Source organism: Empidonax traillii, unplaced genomic scaffold (assembly GCF_003031625.1).
Source record: "Empidonax traillii isolate 1590-97213 ecotype Southwest subspecies unplaced genomic scaffold, ASM303162v1 scaffold361:size2146424, whole genome shotgun sequence".
Lineage (NCBI taxonomy): Eukaryota > Metazoa > Chordata > Aves > Passeriformes > Tyrannidae > Empidonax > Empidonax traillii.
Window position 1 is genome coordinate 2,008,447 of NW_020955554.1, and position 27,095 is coordinate 2,035,541.

Below are 27,095 nucleotides of genomic sequence, written 5' to 3' on the forward strand. Positions count from 1 at the left end.
CCCACTGGCGTCATTTTTCCTGTATGACAATTTCTAAAGTGCACCAGAGTTCAGAAAGCCTATCAGAGATTCCCAAACACGAAACAGCAGCAGCAGCCCCTGGGAGCAGCTTCACAGGTGCCATGTTAGAACTGTTATCGAGAGAAAAGGACGTCGTACTGCAAGGCTTCCGTACTGTTCAGTGATAGGACTCACAGAGTGTTCAAGGGGTTTGTTTCCAAACAGCCTCAAGCATTAAAAGGATTCAAATACAAAAAGTCCTCAGAGTCTGTTTAATTTGAAAATGAAGTTAGCAAATTTATGCAGAGCGCTTCTTTCACAGTTGCTCAGTTTGCATTACAGAGATACCAACAGCTCATATCGTGCATACACTTTCCAGAAGCTTCTCTCATTAACTGATTCCATGAAAGAAACAGCATGAGAACAAAAGAGAAGGTGACTTTCATATAAATTTTTATTATAAAAAGGTACTTGGGGATGATTTAGCCAGCAAACCAGGAAACCCTTTCCCCACCCCCAAATTTTAAAAACTATCCTGCTATTTTATGAAAAAACAAGTCAAACCTCCCTTCCCTCTTATTCCTTCTCCTTTTCCTACAGGTACTATATTAATTTTCATGTCATAGGCTCTGGCCATTTCTCACAAAAATAAATATTTTTGTTCAAATGTAGCAGAAGCAGAATACTTCAACAAGTTTCACTGACATCAACCTCTTTGTCCAGTGCATTAGGACTACACAGTTACATGGAACCAGCCATAAAACTTTACTGATGCACAAGTCCCTGTTACTGGCAAAGGTACAGTACCAAAACTTTGTTTTTTCCTAATATACCAACTAATGGTTTTTTTCCAAAATAGAAGATGCATATATATTTCTTTTTAATCTTGCAAGTTATAGTTTTATAAATTTCTTATCCAGCAAACTCCTTAGGGAATATGTTGGTCTTAAATGAACATATTCTATAGCATTATTGATTTAAAATCTATGTTATTTTGTTAAGATAACAAACCTCTGGCATAACCTTTCCTAACAACTTGAGACCTGCTAATTTCAGTCAGTGCAATTGAAATATTTTCTTTTGAAGTGAGCACTGTACCTTTAACCAATTCACCTACAAGATGTACATAGGTCGTGGTACACTCAAATTTAAAAAAGAAATTAATAACTACAATACTGCATCCTCTTCACTGCCAAACACATCAGAAATTGCTACATATAATAAAAAAGCACCCCATCCCATACATTCTTTCAGACTGCTCAGATACAGAACTTCTACAGGACTGGAGTGTAGGTGTTTAGGCAAGAAGCATGCACAGCAGAAGGTAGCATTAAAGGCATAGGTCAGAGAGAGATGCTAACCAGTAAAATCCGTTTTCAATTAGTGAACTGTTTCTCTAGTCAAGAGAGAGTTTAGAAAAAGGTCATCCAAAATGTTCCAAAACAACTGTTCACACAATAATACACGTACAAAAAGAGGGAACTTACACAAGGAGAAAAGGCAAACATGGCCTGAAAGAGCCAGTTACACTACACTACTCATTTGTGAGGTTTCAGAGTTCAGTGATATTCTCAGGGCCACTCTAGCCAAGCTCTTCCTTTACTTCGTGTTAGTCTTTGTAAAGCCTGTTCCACAGAATAGTGTCCAAACAGAAGGAAAAAGGGTATGGTTCACTCCCAGCCATTGTCTTTTATCATGTGGGCAAGTTCAATGATAAATTTTCCTTCTTTGTATTTCTGACTGCTCTCAAAAGCATGTTCCTGGAAAGAAAGGAAAAAATAATCAAGACAACAACGAATTAAGCTGGGAAAATTAAGCCTTTTAAACATCAAACTTGCATTAAAATTACAAGCACTACAGGAGACATTACAGTTAACAACCCATGTTGGTTACACCGAGTAGGGAGGGAGGAAGGAGAGGCTGAAAAGCATTGAGGAGGAAATAGAAGTAAACTTCTAAGTGGAATCAGCAGATTTACTGCACAGCAGATCTTGCTTTAGAACTTTCCATGTCCTCTCACTGATTAGGGAATTTTAATGCTTTTTTTAAAGTGAAGATTAGGAAATGGCATGTTATGTCTATTGTTTCCTTATTCCCAGAAGTAATGAAAAGAGGAAATGGGAACCTCTTCAAAAGAACTCCTCTATATTCATCATCACAGGGAATGCATCTGGAAAAGCTGTAAGATCTGAAGCTGTGCTGAATCAATGAAAATCCTACATGCAACATTCAGAATCTAACATTTGCAAAACATCAAACTTCCAACACAGCTGTGTTACAGGTAACTATGCAAGTGCACAGGTAACTTTTCAAACTACAGAATCAAGTCCACATTAGTTATAAGCAGTATAAACATGCTCATTACTATTTACTGCAATTCATATTTTTCCTATATGAACCAACTTTTGCAATCCAAGAAATGAAAGACCCACTTTGACAATTTCTTTCATCTGGTTTAGTGCATGTGTGCTTGGTAATCTTGCAAAAAGGTATTACAGAAATGTTAGACAGATGTAACAGCACCTATAGCTCATGCTTGATTTCCAGTCCAGAATAAAGGTATTAGCTACTACAGGATTTCTACAGATGGAAGGAAGTAAAACTATATTACACCCTGATACAAACAAAAGCACTGGAGCTAACTCACCTAAACTATTAGTATAGGAGCTACTCAATGGCCTACTCAAATATCTGTGCTTCAACATATAAACATTTACTGAAGATGTAAGTATATTACTTACATATTTCCATCCAAGAGTGGTTTTACAGTTTTCACAATAGATATCTGCTACAGCATGTAAACCTGTCAGAAGAACTCTCTCCTCTGCTGGACCACAGCCCACATTTACCCTGAAAAAAAAAAGGAGAAATTACATTAACTACATGACTGCGTGTCTTTTTTTCTGTTTCCCACCTTTTCTCCAGTGGACAAAAAACAGTTGTGGTGTTTTTTTTTTTTTTAAAGTGCCTGACTTATTCGATGCTGTAAAAGTAACTTCCTCAGTTACACTGAGCACAAGGACAGGAAGAAAATAAGGGTTTGGGTTTTGTTTTTTTCAAGTGTCTGCTGCTGTCACTGTGGGTGATACCCATTCACTGCCAGCAATGAAGACAAGCTACACAGTTAAACTTTCAGAGGACAGAACACTAAGCAGTATCTGGATACTTCTCCAATTTCAGGCTTTTCTTCAAAACAATTTGAGACCCCTGTAATGCAAGTCTGTACCAGTAAATCAGCACCAGCAGCTGAATTTAGAGCCAACTCCAAAATAGCAGCAGGGAAAAAGCCTCATAAATATTTCTTTGCTGCGTATCAGCAGACTAAGCCATGACGAACAAACAGCAATATCAAAACAAAACATGCCATGATCTACTGCACCAAGCTAGGTTTTTCATCAGTAAGAATCTATGCAGAAAACATGAGGCAAGACTAAATCAAGTTTTTAGGCTGTTTTAAACAAGAGCAAAATTTTGCTGGTTGTGCCATTGCATTACCAGCTTCTTACTATTACAATTATAATTCAAGTCCCACGTCACCACTGAAGGACTACACATAAAAAGAATTTCAAGGATCTACATTCAAATCCTTTGCAGTTAATAGTTTCATTATCCTGCTCAAAAATAGACCAGGACATGTAACTGCATTACTTTTTCAAAATGTTGCAACATAAAAAACTGCTGAAAAATAAAGACAAAAATGCAATCCTGCATAGTAAAAACTTATAAAACAAATGCAAAGAGCCTTCTATGAAGGGAAGGACATGTCTAAGATTGCAAATATTGGGTTTGATAAGATCACAGAGACCTTTTGCCTCTAGCACATTTGCAATATTCAAGGTCATTGAAGATGTACCAAGTTTACTGAAACATTAACCTGTAAATGTATCCAACTATCACACTGGGAAATTCTTCTTTAGATTACAGTTGAGTTGTCTAAAGCAAATTTAGAGTCACACAGTATAACTGGCTGCTGGAGTATCTCAGAACAGCAACTTCTACTCAAGACAGTTACCACTACATACACAAAAGGAATTCTTCATTAACACCTTTCCCTAATCTTTCAGCTCTAAGTAAAATTACTTAAAATACAAGATAAACTCATGTATGTGCAAAGGGATGCCTCAGAATCAGCTCAGTAGCTCTTACAGCCAGCATTAAAAGTACAGCTACGTTAATTCCCGCTGTTCTCCACTTGGGAAGCACCAAGTTACACTCTACAGGTAACGTGCAGAACATAACAACATACTCACACAGAATTGAAGAGGTAGGCTCGTCCCTGGCTTCCCTGGAAGGACTGCATTAAAAAAAAAAATTGCACTTGTTAAAAAAAAGGAAAGAAGTCCCACCACACGAAAAAATAATTTCCAGAAGGGTGTATTAGTAAACATACTAAGGTAATACAGATACAAACTACTGCAGATCAATCACTTCATACCAGTTATTTATAGGACAGCCTCGTCAGCCAAGTCTTCACCCACATTAGATTTTTAGCAGTGACTTTACAGTGTTAAGTGCTATTGTTTGAAATTAGATGTCCGTAATGCAAACCAAGCATACTTTTTTCCTACCCCTCTGCAAGATATCAGTCTCATCTTCCCAGACATCCTTCATGCTAATTAAAATAATCTGCTTTTAACTCAAAGGAAATTATTCCCACCTTCTCTGTCTTCTCCTGCTGCACCCAAAAGATGATTTATTTCAATTTCATTACATCATTTGATGTAAAAGCAGTGAAATTATGAACAAAGCATAAATCCAGGTTTTTAGAAGAAAAATCTCCCCTTCAGTGTTTTTGAATGGTTTTAGTAACGTCAGGCATGGAACCGTAGGCAGAAGGACCTTTTTACAATGGATTCTATTTCTGACTTATTTAGTTATGCCATTAGAAATCATTATGTATTTTGCCAGTCTAACAGCTAACAACACAGCAGCAGAACTGTTGTCTCTTATCTACTTACTCAGAAGAGATTGAAAAAAACCCACAAAACCAAACTAAACACATGAAAGGAAAATATGTATAAATCAACACTTTTTGATCAACATTAACCAGATTCCATACTGCAGTAAAGAGTGGTGAAATAAATCCGTGACCGGACTGCTCTGAGTAGCAGTGGTGGCACTGCAGTTACATACAGGCCTTAGCTACTTGTAAAATCTTACATTAGGATGAGAAATTCTACTTTACAGTGCTAATATTTTATTATTTTAGCAATCATTTAAAACAATTATTGACAGAACATATTACTGTCCTCTATTAACTACTTGAAAGGAGGTTGCAGCAAGGTGGGCTCAGTCTCCTCTCCCAACTAACAAGTGACAGGACAAGAGGAAATGGCCTCAAGTTGCACCTGAGGAGGTTTAGATTGAGTAAGGAAACATTTCTTCACCAAAAGAGTTTCAAGCACTGAAACAGGCTGCCCAGGGCAGCGGTGGAGTCACCATCCCTGTAAGTACTTAAAAGACATGTACATCTGGCACCTGGGGACGTGATGTGGTGGACCTGGCACTGCTGGGTTTATGGTTGGACTCAATGACCTCACAGGTCTTCTCTAACCTAATGACTCTAAGGAGGTTCTATCTATAGCAGAGACAAAAGAAAAGGTACTGTCTCCACTTGCCAGAACTGCAACTCTTATTTTTCACAAGGCAATGAAAACCAGGCTGTGCAGTACAGTGAAAGCTGAAACTTCAGGTGCTACTGACCCTGAAAGGGGAGACTTGGTTGAGGAGAGTCTGAACAACTCTGCCAGAAAGTAATGAATGCCTCTAATTTATGCCTTTAAAACAAACAAATAAAACCCCACCACTAGTTCAGTTCTCCTGAGATACTTAAACACTCACCACAAAGCTGGCAGTCTGCAGTTTCTACAGAATAACCAGGATTAGAGCCAGTAACTAAGCAGAGAATTCTTACTGCAGATGAAACCAAAAACTGTTCACACACATACTCTCAAAAACTGCTCATTAACAAATGAGTAACTAGCCTGAGTAAACTACACATTAATCTAGAGAAACCTACAGTTGTGCAAAACCAAAACTTTTGAAAAAGCAAAGGGCACACTTTAAAAATCCTCTTGTTCATTAAGAAGCAAACTTAAAGCTAGAACTTCCCTGTTTCATGTACCTGAAATTAAGAAAATGAACTTTCAAAGCCATGATGACCATGACACTTCGGTAAACTACTGTAAAAATTCTTAAAATCTTTTAAAAAGCTGCAGCCATTTCCACTTGCTTTAAAAACTCCATGTTGTGAATTAAAATTCACAAATCCTCTTTCAAACTACACCAAGAAATCTTCTCTCCTATTAATCATGTGCTAGTTTCTCTATTTAAATGTAATTAATTGCAACATGCCAAATGCATACAAATGAATGTGGTGGCTTGTTGAGTTTTTTTTGTTTGGTCCTACACAATCGCTTTTTAAACTACTTACATGCCATACCTGAAGTTCCTCAGCAGGCTGGGAAAGAAAAAACTCCAGAACAAACCAACAGTGGGGAGACTTTCCAAACTATCTTATGCAATTATTTCTGCCAAGTTTATGTTTAGTCTTGACTTAGTATCACCTCATAAAAGCTCTCCTTTGACCCTGCTTTTCTCAAAATTAGGCAGAGGGCAGTAAAAGGATGCCAGGAATAGCACAAAAAGCAGCTCTTCCCCTCTCGTTTCACAAGCTGAAACACATATCTAGCCAAATGTAATAAGAACAGCAGGTTGGAAAGCACTGCTAGAGTTGTTCTTTTCTCCTAATATATTTTTAAAGATGACTTGGCTTTTCTTGCACGCTTTGCTTTGTTGCCCTAAATACGTTGTACTGGCCCAGGCTCATTTCCCCTCAGAAACGGCCATCCTAGCTCAACCTTCTATTTTCGGGATTATCAGGGTAGAGTAGAGGGAGAAGCAACACAGAACCTTTTCCTGTGACAGTGATTTTAGAAAGAAAATCTGTTCACAAACACAACCTCTTATTTCCTGTTCCCAGAGACCGACTGATTATTTGGATATCATCTTTCCTTACCTACACACATGGTTAGAGACCATATATTGTATTTACATGCCACAGAACCCTCGTTTCTTTGCCCAGCTGCAAAGAGCAAGTTCCTCCACGTTTGACAGAATAAACATCACCTATGCAAACACAAACTTCTACTTTGTAAGGTGTGTTCAGCACTTCCAAGATCACTGGCACTGCACATAAATCATCACTAAACCAGAACATTCTATTCAAACTGAGTCTTAAATACATGTCTTATCCAGTAGAGAGGAATCAGAAGATGTGGCAAGTGTGATCAACTGTCATCAATAATCACTCACAGCAACCAGGATTTTTACTCAGAAGCTGGACAATTTATCAGTTCAACTAATACTTGCAGTTAAAATTTAAACTTGCTTTAAGGCTGCTTTTTCATGGTCTCCAATTAATAATATTGGATTGATTTATGAGTTAATTTATTCCTTAGAAAATCCGCATCTTTGACTAGCTCTTCCATTTATACAGAAAGATCTACAAGATCCATCATGTTTTCTTGTTTCAGCACAGCTGAAAGTACCTAGAATGTCTCACTGAGTCAGCAAAGATGTTCAACTGTGTTTAAGAATCACAGCAGGGTTGACTGCAAGAAGAGTTTGGAACTATGATCTTTCCTGAGAGACCTCTATCAATGTATTTTGTAGCAGAGAAGCTTTATATGTGTTTCACTTACAACTACATACCTGCAGATTTAGATTTGATCTGTGCTTCTCAGTTTAACCCACCCTTACCTCCAATACAAGGATCAGCTGTTTTACCCACAAGAAAAGGAAGTCTCAGTCAAGCAGAACATGTATTTACTGCCCTAAGGCATAACTCAAGGCATGGGTGGGGAAGGGGTGCTACTGAAAGCGATGTCATTCATTGTTCCCCACAGATGGGACTAGATTACACAGCTAGAGACCATGCCCCACATCCAGAGAAACTGCCAGCCTAGCATGTGTTATGGGTAGGACAGGCATTATTCTAAGCAAGTCACAATGTCATCAACAGCATCTTCCTTACACACAGCTTGCAAGTTACTCTCAACACAGAACAGCAATTTTAAAGAATGAAAAAGAAGAAACTCCACAGGTTTTTGTTCAGTTTTATTTTCCCGAGTCTCATTTCATTAGCTGAAATTCCCTCTAGAAGCTAAGATGGAGCAATCTGAATTATTATTCTGAACCAATAAGCACACTGGAGAAGTACAAAACCCAGTGCTTGTAGGGGCAGTATTATTAAGGTAAACCAGGAACACACACGAGTGCTCTGATGTCTGAAATTACCTTCTCAGCAAGATGAATCAGAGGCTCTAAGGACATCCTCTCACTTCAAGATTTGCAAAGTAAATTCAGAAAACTGAACTCAAGCTACAGAAAAAAAATAAGCAGGAGGAAAAAAATGTGTTCCATTTGGTACTTCTCTCAGACCCAACTCCTTAATAATGCAGACAGAAATAATGCTGCTCAGCCACTTCCTAGGCAAGTTCTAGAAGACTCCATGATAAGTGTTAAAAAATAAATTTAAAGTGTATTTCTATTCAATTACTTCCTGATTTCAATAAAGTAATAAAATTCAATACATAGAGAATAACCTTAAAAAATTCCACTCCAGAAACCGCATGCCTGCAAATCTGGCAAACGATATTTCCTCCAAGTGAAAACTTTGTCAGGCAGGACAAGTTATCTTGACCTATACAGCATCTTGAATGGATTTCAGAACTAATTATGTCAAAACACTCGTAGAGTAGAACACTTGCCTTGAACTTTCCAGCTCCTTTAAGCCTTCAAATCTATTCTTAGATGTTTTCCAAGGATTGTTTCTCTTTCAAAAACTAGATTCTTCCCCCAAAAGAAAAAAACAGAACCCAAAAAACATGGAGACCTCTTGGAGAAAATAATTATCACCAGACCATTTATGAAATTAGGCAGGGAACAAAAATGACCTTCAAGCACACAATAGGCCCAATTATCTTTCCAAATACCCATTATATCATAAACACAGGAGGATTACCAAACTGAACCAAGCTAAGCATAGCATATTTACTTAAAGACAATAAACCCTTTAAAAAAAAATTCCTCTTGAACTCATCAGTTAAACAGTGGAGGAAAAAAACACAGATTACCAAGCAAGGCTAAAGATGTTTTAGCATCTCTTTAGGCTGAGGACTCTCCCTTCTCATCAATAATAGAAGAGCAGCCCATTCTGAATGCCTTGGAGAACCACATTTAACCACCACGACTGTTTTTTCACCCACAAGGTACATGGATTTCCCAGTGCAGTCAATGACAATTACGTATTTATATACGTCTATACCTTTATGTAGAACTTGTTCTTGAAAATATTGACACATCTAGTCTTGTCTGTGACTTCATATGACTTTTTCCCCCTCTGGTCAGATATGCTTTGCAATGAACAAGACAGAAGAAAGTGACAGTATTTATACAGGCATCTATTCAAAGTAATCCAAATTTTCTTCCATTCCCAGCAACAAGGCACACTGTAAGATGATTCAAGTCTTTCAATCAGGTCAACCCTGAGTAACAAAGCATACTCCTTTGCAGTATATTAAGGTTCCAAGACTTCTATTAAGTTCAAAGGCTTCTATTTGTATTTCTTTGTAATTTGCTGAATCATACCTGAATTTCTAAACAATTATTGGAACTGTACAGCTACAACCCCCTCTCAGGTGCTTCAAGTAATGCTTGCCTCCTATAAAATTATCTACTGCTAATAATCACTACACATTGTCTACTACTTGCAAACAATTCAGAAGAAAGCCCTTCCAGTTAAGCCTCTCACAAAACTTACTTCAGAATGGGTTTAAAAGCAGCAAACACGCAACATCTTGTACAGGCCACACAAGTGGCAACCGCCCCTGTACTTCAAGGAGTCTGGTAGAAATTTTCTCTCAAAACTTAATTACGTTGGGTTTTTAAAAATTATTATTATTAACGTATGTCATTTCTTCCATGCTATCTGAACATTTAAAATCCAGTAAGTGCCTCCTATGGCATCAGCTGTTTGCCATGCTCTTTATAAAGACCTGTGGTTGTTTGCTCAGTTTACTTCTCTTCTGGGCCTGTGGTCACAGTAGGATATGATTCTAAAAAATATCCATTTATTTTTTAAAGAAATCAAAAAAACTATAGGTTCTTTCCTGTCCTATGAATGTTCCCCAGTGTAGTGCAGACTGGTACACTCCTTCTCATAATATTTTTTAAAATATTTTAATATCCACTTCACCAAAGAAATGGAAAATCCATCACCTGCAGACTTGTTAGCAACACAAAGCAGTCGTGTCTAACGCCTCCCAACACAACCTCAAAATGTCACTTCTTTCAATTAAAAGTCATCTACAGTTTAGAAGTTCTCTTATCGTGTATGTATCCTTCAAATCAATGGTATCCTCAAGATAGCTTGGATTTATAAATGATTCTGGCAGCTGTTCATACATGTCTGCATGTGTCCAACTGTACAGACTAATGTTGGACATAATCTCTGTGGCCAATGACCTAATCTCAACCAGCCTTCTTCCCATTCCCCCCCTTCCCCAAGTTCCTCCCTAGTGGCAGAAAACAAGATTATAGAGTGAGAACATCTAGAAATGTATGCTCTAACCACAAATATCCAAGCTGATTTCAACACTGGGCAACACACAGAGTCCTTTCACAGCTGCAGAGAAAATTAAACCCACCAATAATGCTGAATTCACCTGTGCAGGTAACACACTTCTGTCCTGTCTCATTAGTCTGTGTTCTTATTCCTAAGCCCTTGCAAAGACTCTTGGTTGCCATTTTATGACCAGCAAGGGCACAAGAGAAAAAAGCGAGCTTCATGATTAATTCCAAGGCAAGAAAGAGATCCTGCTGCTCCAACACAACAGAAATAAAACAAAAAGGTGATTTGAGTAGGCTGCCATCCATGTCAGACAAGTGGCATTAACAGTTCTCAAAAGCAGAACTGCAAATCTGTATTGAAGTCTAATATTCTGAGGATCAGAATCGAAGGGATGACTGACAGAAATATGCAGCATTCTTTGGTTTTCCCCAAGAGACCAACACCACTTGTTTCACAGCACAGCTTATCTTTTCATCTTCAAGTTGGAAACACTCCAGTGTCAGGTATAATAAACCCTTACATGTCAAAGCACACTAGGAAACTACTTGGAGGTGCTTTAAATTCAAAGCGCACCACGTGTCTCGGTTCATTTTCCCTGGCCACACAAAAGGAAGCAAGTCACCACACACACGGAAAACACAGGGTGGAGAACAACCTCCAAAGGAAGCAGCCACAGTCAGGCTTTAAATAAATACCGTCTGCCTTTATCTGCTGCAGAGTGCCTGTGCCACCACGGGCCTGGAGGGAAAGTGTACAGTAAGCATTTGGAAGAAAGTGAGACAATCTGCAACCAAAAACTGTACCCAGTGAGTGTAACACAGAGCTTTATGTTTTAACTAGGCCCTCAAAATAAGGCAGTGGGAAGGAAATCAGATTGAATAGACCAACTCTGCTCCGTCAGTAAATCCAAACCAGCCCAGGAACCACACCATCCTTAGTTAACTTTAAGTTGTATAGAAACAACTTGTTACACTTGAGGTTCATTTGTGTTTTTGTTTGGAGTTTTTCTGGTTTGGGTTTTCCCCCCCACCCGTGGCTGGGTAGTCACATCAGTCTAGATATGTTAGTATAAATAAAAAAAACTTCTCTCTCCTTAACCCAAGTTCATTGCTTATAATGTATCTCAATGAAGGCACTTTGAGAAGAGTTCAGAAAAAAGACTCATAATAAATCAAATTTTATTTCCACCCACCACCCCCAGGCCAGCAGTACTTCTTTTTAATGATCCAAGTGTATCTATTGCTTTGCAGTTGTTTCCATCAGAAGAACTTTTCCAATGTTGGAATGTATATAAATTCAGCCTGAGGAAGGTGGATTTTTCAAACCTATGTCCCAAATACAAGTACAATGAGAAATGTTCTTTTTTATTTTACAAACATACAAAAAAATATACCTCATATTTAAATGTATCTCACCATACAGACTTAGACAGTAAAATATGGTCAAGAAATCTTGACAAAATACATATCAGCTGTCAAATAAGCATATGGTCAACCTGCAAGTACAAAGACTTTTGTAAGGTGTCTTCGTCAAAAATTTGTCAAGAAATTAAGCAGAATGCACATCTAACACTCTTCCCAACACTATCAGAAACAACTTTGAAGTAATTATTTGTATTTACTAGATGATCTTTTTTAAGAGTTATCGGTGTTTTCTCTGAATTGAAAATTTGTTTTTTAATGTTTGAAATTACTTAGGAAGCTGTAAAATGAACACATGATTTGCTTAACATATTCAAAATATTCTGTTCATCAACATTCCCAGGGCCTTGGGACTGGCTCACATGGCAACTGTGGCATCTTAGTTGACATGCAAAAATCTAAGTTCACAAAAAGAAGAGCTCCTTATTAAGTCCATGTGCTTGGACTGCATTTGCTCAATTAATACATCTCAAAAGACACAGCAAGCCAAGTCTCTTTCTTCCCATAGGTATCTCCAGCCTGAAGTTCAGGAAATACTGACCCCTCCCAGTACTTTTTGGCCCAAAATGCATAGTGAATAATGAAGCTATGAATGCTTGCAATTTATAATCCAGCTGCAAAAAGGCCTCTTTCACTCAAACGCTGAAATCGACATGGTTAAAAAATGAAATTCAAGTGCATTCACATTTCTCTTAGTTTTGCTGACCTTAAAACAAAGCAAGGTCAATCACAATAAAACGAGAAACTTTCTTCAGGTTAATAAAAGTTAAGCAAGTCCTCCCTTGTGACTCCTTCACATAATTCTACGTATGTAGCTTGCTCTGTTTCACATCTGATGTGTCACATCTGCAGTTCCATGCCTCGATACATGTACTACGTTGAGGGAAAGAATTGTTTAGGACACAAGACTGAGGGCAGAGCAGGAGTAAAGCAAGCAACAAACAATAACACTGCCAAGAACTGACACCAATTTTACTGTTTGAATCAAGAAGTTGCCTTGAGATCTAAACAAAAATTAAAAATACTAGTAACACAGGAAAAAACTGTATGGGGAATCCCCATTATAGCCTGATAGCCCTCTAAGGGATAAGCAAGTAGGTATACTAACTCCTCAGCCAAAGAAATCCTAAATTCAGAAGTAGCAGCATTCTCAACCCTTTCTCTTTCTTCAGCACTGAAAAGCAGCATCACTTTAGTGCTGCTGAACACAAGAACAGGCAGGAGCAACAGATAACATTTTTAGTGCCAAACCCTTTATAATTAACTTTATTTGACAAAATAGATATATAGAAAACAATTTGTATTAACAGGTTTGAAAAGCAACTGAAGTGCTTTCTCCAGAACACCACTAAGAGTAAAATAATCAGGAGCTTGTTTGAAGCAAAGAACAAACCAGTCTGTCTAGTATACATCCCAAACTTCAAGTTTCCCTACACATGTAACACATCCCAAGTCTTGGTTTCTTCTAGCAACAGGTAAGAAGGGCAGGCCTCACCTGTTTCAAGGATCCACCTGTCCTCTAAGCTTGAGTTCAGACAATCCAACTATTTTGAACTGCTCTGGCTAATCATATTCCTTAGGAACTGGTATACAGCAGGAGTGTGTTTACAGATTCCATAACAGAAGTGGGACATTCTAGAAAGAGCCAGTTTTGTGACTGTCAGTCCAACAGAGTTGAAAATAATCTCAATCTGGCATAACCATAACCAGAATCATTTCCCTACCCAGAGATGGATGTCTTCTGCTGACAGTTTTCCTTAGCAGACTTTTCAGATAGGACATCTCACAAATAGTAGCCACCTGACAGCAGACCAAGGCTGTTAACATGAGGAACATATTAGATCAACCTTTATGTCATATTCAGAAGTTTCCAGAATATATCCAGTTCTCAGTACACAACCCAGGGAAGACAGTGTGAAGTATGCATCAATTTGCATCCCTTATCTACTGGGAAAAGTGACTCAGTGATAACCATTTTGATTAAGAAACAATTCAGGTCTCTAAAGAAACCACTTGCCTTGGAGATCAATTCATCGTGATTGGCGAGATGGGCTCTGCAGTGGATACAGCTGTAGGTTCGGTGACAGTTTGGCAGGTAAGCCTGGAACGTTTTTGATTTTGTCATTTTTACCATCTCTGCTGGTGGTTCCTCACTCAGCTCAGGGCTGGCACTTGAAGAATTGCAACTTTGCTGAACTCGCTGACAAAAGAAACACTGGAATATGCAAGCAAAAGCCGTTGTTGTTCTGGAGTGTGTGTGGCACTTTCCACACAAATGACAGAAGAGAAACAGTCACAACCTGTAGGTGAAAAGAGCAGAACAATTAGCAGCTTACAACAAGGCCAGAGTTAACTTGTTATTCAACAACTCCAGCCATAAAGCAAAGTGTTATTTGGAGCAAATGCCTGGCTGCACTACAGGCCCCTTTTTCTAAGAAGCTGCACAGTCCAAGTTCCATTCAACACAGTAACAAGCAGCTCTGTTCCACTAACGGCTTCTACTCCACCACACTTCTAATGAGGGAGGAGACTTAAAAGTTCACCAAGAAACACAAGCACTTTCTACCTTATACCAGGTATTCTCTTTAAAACATCCATGTAGAAAATTACAGCAAAAAGGCAGGAAATGAGAAAAAGTTTATTGTCTTTGAAGTTCCAGTGGTCACTTCCAACATAACATCTCGGAAAACACTTGCTCTGTCCAATAGTAAACATACAAGACATATTTGCACTTCAGCTTTCAGCAAAAATCTTGCAGTATCACACCTGGCTTTAAGTCAAACACCAAGTAAGATGCTGCCACCCTATTCAGGGATCGTGTCTACTCCTCGTTCAAGCAGAATTATGCCTTTAGGCAAAGACCTTCTTGACTAGTGTCCTGATCAGAGCTAATTAGGTACTTCCTCACTGTACCAAAATAGTCTTAATAGATGCTACCAAAGTCACAGTCAGATACTAAAAACTAAATTCTGCACAGAGAACATCCATTCTTAACTCTTCATGCTTGGAGTGCATTTTAGAGGCAGTACATGTACAGAACATGCCAGACCCTCCCGCTAGGCTGGAAAGCAAATCTTTTTCATGTGCCTGAAAACTAGAGATTCCAAATACTCATAACAACACCTACTGATCTGTCAGAGGGCAGCAGTTCCCATGCTATGTGCATCAAGCTAATGAGCAATGCAAACGTGAAACACTGCCCAGTCACTTAATGTCATCAGCTATCAGGTGACTGACAGAGTAGATCAATACCACAAACACAGAAATGAGAGCTCATATAAAGAATTTACAGTATCTCGAGCCAGCTAAGCATGCAAAGCTTATTACAGTTGTAAACTGTGTACAGGGCAGCAGCTAGCCACTCTTCTAGCAGTCAGATACGAGTAACACAACTACTGCAGATAATGAAAGCCACATAAATTAAAAATGTTTTACAGGAAGCAGTCACTGTGCTTCAAAAGAAGTCCTGAGAAAATAATCTGTACAGCACGCCTAGCACACGAGACAGCCATAGCAAAATTAAAAGGGTTTGCTTTAGTTGTTTTTTAATCCTAAAATGATGATAACAGGAGAGAAAACTTGCACTACTGAAGGACTTGCTAAAAGAAAATTTCTTACACAAAGAATTGCAAAGGCAGAGATAAGCCACAAAGAAGACATGTAGCAGAACAAAGGCAATCAAAAGAAATAAAGTAACAATGGAATAAAGGAACAAACTCCCATCCAAATTACACATCTACACATCAGAATGATTGGGCTTTTGTCACTGAAAACAAAAACACATTTGATAAGGGATATGTTAATATGTTTGAAGTATTCACCCATTTGGTATGAAGAGCAGAACTTAAATAGTAACTCTAACTTAAACAAATATATACTCTGTGTCCCAAGATAATTTAATTACAACTGCAAAGAGAAGAATGATTACATTATTTGGAGAAAACAGCTCGCTTTTGGAGAACATCTAGATAGTAAGCCACATTTATTAGAGGTAAGAGATTATAGGAGGTAGATTACCTAAGAGCATGAGGTTCCCGTTAAATTCTCTGTCTGAACACTTACTGTTAGTTACAGATCCTATTTAGGTTCATATAAATGGACAAAACCAGAATCATAGAATCGACTGGACTGGACAAGACCTCCAAGACTATCAAGTCCAACCCTTGATCCAACCTCGCCATGGTTCCCAGACCATGGCACTGATGCCACATCCAGTCCCATCTGAAACACCTCCAGGGACGGGGAATCCATCCCCTCCCTGGTCAGCCCATTCCAATGGCTGAGCACTCTCCCTGTAAAGAATTTCTTCCTCATATCCAATCTAAACCTCCCCTGGCAGAGCTTGAGACCGAGCCCTCTTGTCCTACTGCTGGCTTCTGGGAGAAGAGACCGAACCCCACCTGGCTACAGCCTCCAGTCAGGGAGTTGTAGAGAGTTCTGAGGTCTCCCCTGAGCCTCCTCTTCTCCAGACTAACCAACCCCAGCTCCCTCAGCCTCTCCTCACAGCCCTTGTGCTCCAGTCCCTTCCCCAGCCTCCCTGCCCTTCTCTGCCCCTGCTCCAGCCCCTCCATGTCCTTCCTGACCTGAGGGGCCAGAGCTGGACACAGCACTCCAGGGTGGCCTCACCAGCGCTGAGTGCAGGCCAAGAATCACTTCCCTGCTCCTGCTGCCACACCATTCCTGAGCCAGGCCAGGAGCCCTTGGCCCTCTCGGCCCCCTGGGCACAATTGGGTTCATGTTCATCTTCCTGTCAATCCCAGCTCCCAGCTCCATTCCTGCCTGGCTGCTCTCCAGCCACTCTGTCCCAGCCTGTAGCGCTGCAGGGGTTGTTGTGGCCAAAGGGCAGGACCCGGCACTTGGCCTGGTTGAACCTCATCCCCTTGGACTCAGCCCATGGATCCAGCTTGTCCAGGTCTCTCTGCGGAGCCCTCCTGCCTTCCAGCAGATCAACACCCCCCAGCTTGGTGTCATCTGCAAATTTGCTAATGGTACACTCAATCCCCTCACCCAGATCATCAATAAAGATATTAAACAGAACTGAGCCCAACACTGACCCCTGGGGGACACCACTAGTGACCGACCGCCAACTGGATACAGCACCGCTCACCGACCGCCAACTGGATACAGCACCGTTCACCACCACTCTCAGGAGTTCAGAATGAAAGGCACCACATGCAAACATGTCTTGACTTTGGCTTAAACTCCCTTCATCCAACACAAGCTGAATTCTTGCAAAAGTTCAGTAGGTGTTGATGTGGCACCTGTGGACATGGGTTAGTGGTGGCCTTGGCTTAATGATCGTAAGAGGTCTTTTCCAACCTTAACGATTCTATGATCCTAAGAATTCCAAAGCTTATTTGACAAAACTGTATTTGATTCAAAAAGGCAACTGTGTTCAAAACACATCCTAAGAACCAGCGACTTGTTGCTTTGTGCTGTTAAAGGCAAAATTCAAAACAAACCATTTCTCAGTTTCCTCTAAAAACAGTTTATAAACCCAGTTTCACTTCCCTCTGACAGGAGCAGTTTCACGGCTGCTGACCACTACTCTACGGAGAACAGCGTGAAAGCCTGAAATAACTATTTACCTCTTAATTTTCTGACCACAACACAGTGGTCCTTGCCCACGATCTACGCGTGTTCGCCCCTACCAGTCCAGCACCCACGGGCACTTCCGGGCGCACCGGCTGCACCGGGCACTTCAACCTCCGCGCTCCTCCTGGGGCCGCCCCGAGCCCCGAGCGTTCGTTGGAGCCCGAGGGTCCCCCCGGAGCCCGCGAGGGTCCCCCCGGAGCCCGCGAGGGTCCCCCCGCGGGTGGGCGATGCGCGGCCCGGTCCCGCCGCGTGACGTCACCAGGGAGGCGCGCGGGAGGGTGGGGGCGGCCCCGCCCCGCGCGAGGCCCGGATGTGTAAACAAACACCCCGAGAAGTGTGGCGGGGCTGGGGGGGGGACACGACCCCCCCCACGGGCCCCGCCGTGCCGACACACCGGCGGACACGGCCGGTGCGCGCGCTCCCGCTAACCTGCGGTGGGATCGCTCCAGCAGGGGAAGGCTCTCAAAGTTAAAGACTGAGCCACAGGAGCCTCATTCTCACTTGAGGTACCGGGAAATAGCAGGAGAGAAGAAGCGTGGGGAAAGTTACCGGCTGGCACTCAGCGCCGCGCGGGAGCCGCTGCCCGTGCACCTTCCAGCCGTTTCCTCTCACGCCGGAGCACGAAACCGCCGCGCGGGTGACGCCGCCTTTTCTCCCTCCCCTCCGCAGCGATTCCCGCAGGACAGCGGCTCGTATCCCCCGGTCCAGCCGCCAGCTCGGTGCGGTGACACACCGCGCCCGGCCCCGCTCCGGGCGGGGGGAATGCGGGGGGCCCGCACCATACCCTTGCCCGCCGAGCTCAGCTTCGCCCCCCCTCAATTATGTAAACCGCCCCCACCCGCCCCGTGCCGAGGAGGCTGCGGGCAGACAGCGCTGCCGTCATTTCCAGGCGCTATAAATAGTGCCCGAGCCTCCTCCCGCCACCGAAGTTGCCTCGGCGGCCCCGCGCACACGCCAGACCGCGGCCCCCCCGGCCGGGGGCAGCTCGAGGCTCCTTGGCAGCCGCCCCAAACAATAAATCCCAGCGCAAGGGAGAGCAGACGCTCCTCGCCCGCTCGGTACTCACCGCTGAGCCGGCTCCGCTCCCAGTCCGAGCTCTGAGCAGCTCCCGAACCCCTCTACCTTAGGGGCACAAGCAGGAGGGGAGGCGGGACCCCCGGTGCTCGCGCGGCGGTCAGAGAGGGCTCCGCGCCGGGCCCTCACCTTCAAACAAAGAGGGGCGATTTGGGGGGGGGGACACGACAGCTTCCCTCGCCTCGAAGGTACCGTCTCGGCGGTGGCCGCCGGGCGGGTCATAGACGGGGGCCGGGCGCGCGTGTGGCGCGCCGAGGGCCGAGGGGCGGCCGAGGCATGGTGCCGTGCCGAGCCCCGCGCTCCCGGTGCCGTGCCGAGCCCCGCGCTCCCGCCGCCGCCGCCGCCTTTGTTTTGCTTTGCCCGGCCCGGGGGCGCAGCGCCCGGCAGGCCCCGCCCCCCGCCGCCCAGGCCAATCGCCGCGCGGCCCCGCGCGCGGGCGCCCCTCGCGCCCGGCCCCGCCCCCTTCTCCGGGGCTGGATGGGCGTGCCGAGGGGCTGCTTGGCCCCGCCCTGTCGGCCGTTGCGCGCGCGGCGGGGCGGCGCGTGCCGCTGGGCGCGTGGCGCGAGCGCCCCCCCCCCCCCCCCGATCCCCCTCGCTCCCGGCGCGAAGCGGGCGGCGCGCGCTCCCTGAGGGCTGAGGCGGGCCCGGCCCTGAGGGCACAGCCCGCGGAACGGAACGGAACGGAACGGAGCGCGGAATCGGGGAATAGAACCGGGGAATCCACGCCCCCGCCCAAGACAGGGCTTCGGATTGCTCAGCTTGTTTATCGTCCCAACACACACGTAGTGAGGTGCCAGTCCACCTAAGTCATGACGGCATCAGAGAGTTTCTGCTCGAAAGAGGTAAAACCCTGGGAGGTGACACTGGTCCGGTAAAACTTGAGTGCTCTAGGAAAAACATTAAGAAAAAAAGCACATTTGGAGGTTGAAAGACAAGTAGGATTGGTCAAAGCGCTTGATTCGAGTTTGGGAAGAGTTCATTGCTTGTAACAATTTCGATTATTAAGGGGACCAAAACACAACTCACATGTAACTGTTTTCCGAAGCATATCAAGTGTGTTGGCAATGATCGTGTTTTCCTTTAAAAAGTCAATAAAAGCCAGCCCTTGGTTTATTTTGGCTGTACCCTTCTATTTCCACAGACAGAGTGCAGGGACACAAACTGCCTGTGATGAAGCTGTCATTTACCCGGTACCCCAGGCAGGGCTCTGCTTCCTTTTCTGGTCAGTCCTGAAATCTTTTTCAAATCTTTATCCAGTAGGTTGGGTTTTTTTTGGTTTTTGTTGTTTTGTTGGTTTTTTTTTTTACTCACAGGGCTTTGGTACTTGGCAAAATATTAGAGAGATAGAATCCATTACAATTCAGATAGTGGCTATAATCAATAAACCTTGTGCTAGATGATTTTATGCTGCCTATCCACTTTTCTAATATAATTCACGTTTGTATATTTTATGTCATATGCTTCTTCCTTCTTAATGGCAAATTAATGGCCAGTCATGAAGAACAATACAAAAAAGTCACATTTGCACAATAAAGAAAGAAATATATTTTGGCAATACATCAGGAAACAAACATCTGTGAGAGTATTTCCAGTAGGGCTTTTATTGCAATTTTCCCGTCATTTCTCCAGCTCTAGTGCTGTAGTCTTGTAAAAAAAGGGGAAAGGTGATAATCCTTTTGACTTACTTAGCTACACCTCAGAGTGCACCAAATCCAGCTTCCTAATCCAGTTCCCACAGATGAGTTAAATGAAGTATATGGTAAAGACATACAACAAGATAATAACTGGGACAGGGAAAAAGGCAGGGATGTAGCATGGTTTAGTAGAGAAGTTCCATTAAATCTGATACAGTACAGAGAGTAGATAAATCTTGAGATGCTTCCTGAAAAATGTCTCCAGCCAGTTCAAAGTTATAAATATACCATAAAGAATTTTACAAATTTTTAACAAGCTGTTTATTTTACTTCATTTTGAGGGGCCTGTTACAAAATGGACTTACAAGATGGGCTTTTTAGTCCATTCTTTTTTACCTAGTAAAAAGATACCTGACTAGATGGATGGCTGTTGTCATCTGGCACAACTGATCCTTTGCCACATTTATGCAATTGCCTATAAAAACTCTCCTCTGTGTTGCATTAGGACTAATTGCTTTGACCTTTTCGTAACAGTTAATACTTATATTGTACTTAACAGGCTCTAAGTATCATTCTACAGTATGTTTGCAACAGTTCCTACCTTTATCATCTTTTTGAGAATTAGGAACCAGGAATATTGAGCAATGAGTAAAAAGTCTTACTGATCTCTGTGTTGTCCTCCAAACCCACGTAGTGAGGTGTCAGTGCACCTGTCAGACTGACACCTCACAACTGGCTGAAACCAGGGAGGTGTCAGTCGTGGCTTACATGGCCTGACATCTCACTGGTTCACTGAAGCTGGTAGCAAAGCTCCCACCGCAATCCACAGTCCCTGACCCTCAAAGCCAATGATGTTACGCATCATGTGTAAGCTCTCCATGGATCGCAGCTGCACAGGGGCCTGATGTTGCACTGCAGTGAATGCTGCCACATGTCTCACTCTCTGGGGTTCTGGTGATGTTCTCATTCAGTAAGGACCCAAAGAAGCACAAACTTGGAATTGCTAGTGCTGCTGTATGCGCTTTTCTACAGATATGAACGCAACATCAGGTTTCTCTCTTCAGTTTACCTCAAGAGATGTGGCTTAGGTGTTAGGATCTAACCAGGTTACACAGAATCAAGAGTTAAAGTCTACCTGAGGAGTAGGAAAATAACCAGCGGTCCAATGCAGAATGTAGAAGTGATTCTTTTTCAGAGATGACAAGATGGACAAGGAGGAGAAAGAAGTGTCTGTCATTCAGCAAGGACAGCAAAGGATCCTGAAAGCTGAACAGTGTTTCCATTGTTTTAACACAAGCTCCGCTTCTCCATTGGAATATCCAAATGACAAGGACACTGAGGGTTTCTTTCTCTTTGCTGTTTGTTTCCCTAGTAACAAATACACAAGCTGCACTGTTAGAATACCATCTTTTCCTCCTTTTTTTTTTTTTTCAAGATCAAGACATGTTGAGGATCTATTCAGTGCATTTAGAAGCAGGTTAAGGTTGCTGGTATGAATGAACCTCTGATACAGCATGATGTACTTGAAAGTGCTGCATGTAGTCAGTGGCTGAGACAGTGAAATAACTTAAAAAGCACAGAAGAAAAATGTTTGCATCTCAATTTCTATACTGTTTAGGCTGTAGACGCTTAGGGTGAAATCTGCCTATCACAGTGGAGCTCTGATCCTGCTTGGCAAAGCAAATGGCACAGTCCTACTATTGAATCGTGTAGTGTCCTAATTATATCCCATTCCTATTATCATCAGTAACATAATACACACCATTTGAATGGGACTGACTTTGACAGGGACAACTCTCACCTATGTTTTTGTTGTGAGTTTTGGATTGTGAAACATCTCTTTAAATATAATTCTATAATGGGAGGGAGGGGTGTTGCTGTTTCCTGTTAGGATTCTAGTTGAGGTTATGGTTATGGTCTGTAGTTGTGGAATTCACTGGGTTATGAGAATAGGAGAGATGGAATGCAGTCATTGTCGGTGTGGTTTAGCACAATAGAAATAGAACGGTAGGTGAATATATCCAAAACCATAAAAAGCCTTTCTGAAAGCATGACAGGCAGAGACAGGAAAGACCATTAGGGGCATCTAAACTGAGAAGCAATGTCTGGATCACTCCTCCCTTTGCTTCTTCAGGATATGTATAATGAAGAAATATCTGACAAAATTAATATCAAACTTCTGATTAGATTATACAAAGATATAACATTATGCATTAATTGTAAATCAGCTTGGGTTTAGGTCATAAATTATACAGGTATTTGTCCCAGTGTATTTTAGTTATGTATCTGGAACAGCATGTGTAGGGAGGTATGTCAGGTGAGCAAAGAATTTAGTTAGTATTTTATCATTTGGGATGCTGTTTGAAATCAGTAGAAGTAACTATTAAATTTTCCTACATATGCCAATGTAAAACCTGCAGACTCAGAAAAGATGCAGTGAAACTGCATGTTCAGTGTATCAGGGAATATCAAGCAATATGATCAGCTGTCCTAAAATATTTTGATGTCTCAAGCTATCCTCAAGTGGAGAATAGGCAGAGGAGTTTGTTCGGGGGCTACGAATCAAACAGATCTGTATCATGCTTTTTATATGAGGTAGACATCTGCTCATATACATATAAATGGGTGTGATGTGGAAAAAAGTCAGTATCAGCCAGTTCTAGATACCTAATTCAGAAGAATGTATGTTCTCTCTAATCAGATGGTTGAAATACACACCACTAGGGGATAATTTTTCATCAGCAAAGTCTGCACTGCTCTGTTCATCCCCACCATCTCTGTAGAAGATCTACTTTATATCTTGTGTGACTTTTGAAATAGCAAAACCAGATGTTAATTAAACTTTTCTAATATTCAGACTGACAGATGTACAAGTGTCCTGCCTAAAGCAGAGAAGCTCACCAGGAAATTAGGCAGCATACAAACCCTTCAAGCTTCAGCATGCCTTAGTAGCTAGGTTAAATTTTATTTATTTTTTCCCCCTGAATTTGTTTTTTAATACTTGAATATCAACTTTCACTAGAAAATCTAGACCTTTCTCTATAGGCTAGCAATAAGAGTTGAGTTTTGTTATATACTTCTTTTGGTTGTTAAACAAAAATATAAGGCCAACAAAAATAGTCATCTTGATATAAGCACAGTAATGAAAATGGTGATCATAAGAACAAGTGGCAGCCATTTTTATTGTTGAAAATTGTTTTCTGTGCTAACCAAGCTATGGAGAGATGAAGTTCTGTCCTCAGAAGCAGAGGCAACTGCAGGAACTGTGAGCTACTCACCAGACTGGATAAGTGGGGAAACCCTGCAACTGTTTGTTTCTGCTTTTCCTGCTGGCTGTTGTTGGCTTTGCTGAAAATCTCAAGAGCAGAACAGACAGTTGTAGAGCGTGAATACATGTCTGTATCTCTCTCTGTCAAACTGACAACATGTTTTTCTAATGGGAGAATTTATAAAGCTACCATTTGTGTTTGTATCTGGCACAGTCACTCAATTAGAATTTCTGGAACTAGAGGATTCACAGGTCAGGACCCAAAGGTGAGACAAGTACAGCAAAGTCCTAAAAGTGAGTGAAGTCCAAACACAAGTGTTTTGACTCATTCTAATATGCTTTAGACCAGTACAAAAAAAAGATTCAAGACCAAAAAGCAGTACCAAAAACATATATTAAAAGGTCTCTCTATTTTAATTAAAACTGTAGATCTAGGCAGTGGTTTAAGGTGCACATTATATCTCTCAGTCTTAACTCTAGAACTGCAAATCTTACTGTCTGTGTGCAATCTACCTCAATATCTCTGTATGGAAAATAAGCATTTTATGTATCCAGTGCAGACTTGTTCTAATAGTTAACATCGTGAAAGCATAATAGAGATGGAAAACAGAAGGTAGTGTTTACATTTGCCTGTGACCTGTTTCAGAAGTCAGTATTTGGACTTAATTTCTGATGATGAAAGTGCATTGGTATAGATGATTGAACTGGACAAAATCCGCTGGTGAACCAGAGCCCTACCCCTGTAGTTCAGTAACCTCCCCCTCATCTCTGAAAAAGAAGCAGTAATTATTATTTTAAGATGTCCCATAGCTGCTTTGCAAAGGGCACTGTCTAGATCATATCCAGAGACTGAAAAGACAGAACTATTCTGACCCCCTGATAGTGGCTGGGTGATTCTGAATGCAGAGGGGTCTGGGGGGTTGTGCCTTCATTGAGACTAGACAAGAATCATACTGCAATTTACCAGGAGACTGGAAATGGCATCACCAGTTTTCCAGCTCTTCACTCCTGGTAAGTAAATTACACAATGCAGTGGAATATTTAGTATGCAAACAGGAGTGGCAACACAATAAACCAGCACAACAAACCCATACAATCTAATTGCACTTGATGAGGACCCTAGCATTTAAAGCACAAAAGCAGATGCTGGCAGGGATTGTCTGCCTTGAGCAGTAAAGAAAGCTGAAGACATGTTTCTCTGAGGCAAAAGGAAAATGTAGTAGATTAAAGAGAACTACATAAGCTTTTCAGTGTACATACACATATTAGAAAATCCACCTTTACGTAGGATTGTCATCTTTTTCATGCAGTTATCAACTCCTTGTCTGATTGTTGGCCAGCTGTTGCTTATCTGAGAAGTTAAACCTGTGTTTTGTGAGCTGTAGAAAAGTAGAGATTAATTTTCTGTTGATACATGTTTTGTAAAAACACATTCTGCATACCCTTGCCTGTATATGCAAAACAGTTGGCTAGAGGTAAGGATTCAAGCTTTTTCTGTCTTAGGATTGTTCAGTTTGCTTTTTTTTCTTTCCTCTATGACATGTGTTTCTCATCTTAAAACCCAGACATATTTCCATCTTGGTTTTCTATCCCGTCCAGATTAGGGCATCCAGCACAAGCATATCCTGTCATTTCACAGATAAATAGAGCCAGGGGATTACTGTAATCATGTGGTACAACTCCCTGTGAGACAGAAGCCATGTGATTGGTGATGTTACTGGTCATTAAACCACAACATCCCTTAGGGAAACATCCTAGAACATCCTATCTCTACAAATTGTTAATTCATTGTTCCAGTCATTAATTACTCTCATTGAGAAATGTATACATATTTCTCCCTCGAATGTATTTAGTTTTATCTTTCAGCTGTTTTTTCCTTCATCTCTCTAAGACAGAGGAAACAATAGGACTCCTGGAGACATAAGAGCGAGTCATCCTTTTGAGTAACAACATTTTATAAAGCACATTTTTCATTTTCTAAGTTGTTTCTATATCTCTTCTCAGAACGTTCTATCAAATGATTTCTTGAGCTGTGGATTCCAGCAGCCATTTTTGTCCCTGTCAAGCATGGACTGTCCTTTTCCTATTTAGACAGTCAGATGATCCTATCTATTTGTTCACTTAATTGCCAGAAGTTCAACTGATTCTTCATTAGGATCTCCAAAGCCATTTCACAATTGCTGTTCCCACTTCAAAAACAGGAGTACCTGCCTATTCCACCTTTCTTTCTAAGCAAGGAGATTATTGCAAAGTTTAAAGCCCAGAGAAGCCTTATAGAGAAGGAACCAAAATCTCAATGAGTGTATTACCTTCCCTGCATTACAAATAGCATTCCAGATACAGAGACACTGACTTCTTTTTTTCTTAAGTTGTAACACCACATTCAGTAACTTATTGGGAGCATATAGTAAAGTTTCTCTAATTGCTGAAATGAAAATTAAGCAGATTGCTTAAATTAGATTTGAAAATCACTGACATGTAAGAGAATATAAGCAAAATGGACTTTTGGGAAGAGATTACATTGTAATTGGTCTAATAAAAATGTTAGTCCACCCTACACATCCCATCTTAGAGATGTTTTTAGACAATGGTAGCTTATATAAGGCTAAGAAAATGTATCTGTTACCATTAGTCTGTTATTAATCCATCAGCCTCACAGCAACTATTCTAATATAGTTAGCTGTTTGAATAAACAATATAGGAAAGACAAAATGAGTGCCACAGATGTTTAACTTTGGTCTTGTCTACAAGCAGTAACATATCCATATTTAAGTTTAAGGAGTGGGGATGTGACCTGCCTGTTCACTTTACAGAGCATTCCTGTCTTCCTGTCCTGCTCACTGGGATTTTCACTGGTATAAGTTCACTGTGGTAGCCGCTAGAGCTGCCTTTGCTGGTTCACTACTTGTATTGACACACCTGATTCTGTAAGGTTAACTAAATCAGGGGCCTTATTTGCCACCCTTTAATTTTTCCCTCCCCTTAGTCTTTCCTCCTTTCTTTTTCTAAAGTAATTGTGCTGGCTTAAAAGTAAACCGGTAGGAGAAATGAACCCAACTCGAGAGAGAGTATAAGGTAGAGTTACAATTTACTGAAAAAATTAATTACAATAGATGAAACGATACAGAGAAAAACAGGTTTTAACCCCCCAAAACAGATGTATAACCCAGCCCTCTAGGACAAGAACAGTGTTCATCAGCCCCTGTGCTGAGCACCACGTGGCTCCCCTGGGTGCAAAGTAAAAGGAAAGGAAAACCTGTTGGTCCAGATGATGGTGGCAGTTCTGTTAAGGTAATGATCCTGACGAGAGTGGCAGTCCTGTTGGAGTTCTGGTCCTCCTCTTGATCCAACACGTGGTACCAGAAGTCCCAAACCCCCAAGATTTTACTTGCTCAGGTTCAGGTGGGAGTGTCCAGCACCTCCCCCAGGGCAGGGAGTTTCACAATGGATGCTTTAACTCTGTGAATCTT

The 27,095-nt window shown here is 41.6% G+C and overlaps 1 protein-coding gene across 2 annotated transcripts; it reads right to left on the reverse strand.

Moving 5' to 3' along the window:
• Positions 1–214: 214 nt before the first annotated feature.
• On the reverse strand, positions 215–19,011 carry YPEL1 (yippee like 1). 2 transcript variants are annotated; one of them, XM_027892679.1, is made up of 5 exons: positions 18,716–19,011; positions 14,072–14,354; positions 4,251–4,294; positions 2,742–2,850; positions 215–1,760 (listed from the first exon to the last, which is right to left on the reverse strand). In XM_027892679.1, exons 2-5 carry the CDS (start codon positions 14,186–14,188, stop codon positions 1,671–1,673), a joined length of 360 nt encoding a protein of 119 aa, XP_027748480.1. In that variant the 5' UTR covers positions 14,189–14,354; positions 18,716–19,011; the 3' UTR covers positions 215–1,670. The 2 variants fall into 2 exon arrangements, with proteins under 2 accessions (XP_027748480.1, XP_027748481.1); XM_027892680.1 differs by lacking the exon at positions 18,716–19,011 and adding an exon at positions 17,706–17,776.
• Positions 19,012–27,095: the final 8,084 nt, after the last annotated feature.

Coding starts and splice junctions, on each gene's coding strand:
- YPEL1 (XM_027892679.1), bottom strand. CDS start 14,188: ATGGTAAAAATGACAAAATCAAAAACGTTCCAGGCTTACCTGCCAAAC. Junction 4,295..14,071: donor ACGATGAATTGATCTCCAAG/GCAAGTGGTTTC, acceptor TTTTTAATGCAG/TCCTTCCAGGGAAGCCAGGG. Junction 2,851..4,250: donor GCCTACCTCTTCAATTCTGT/GTGAGTATGTTG, acceptor TTTTTTTTTCAG/GGTAAATGTGGGCTGTGGTC.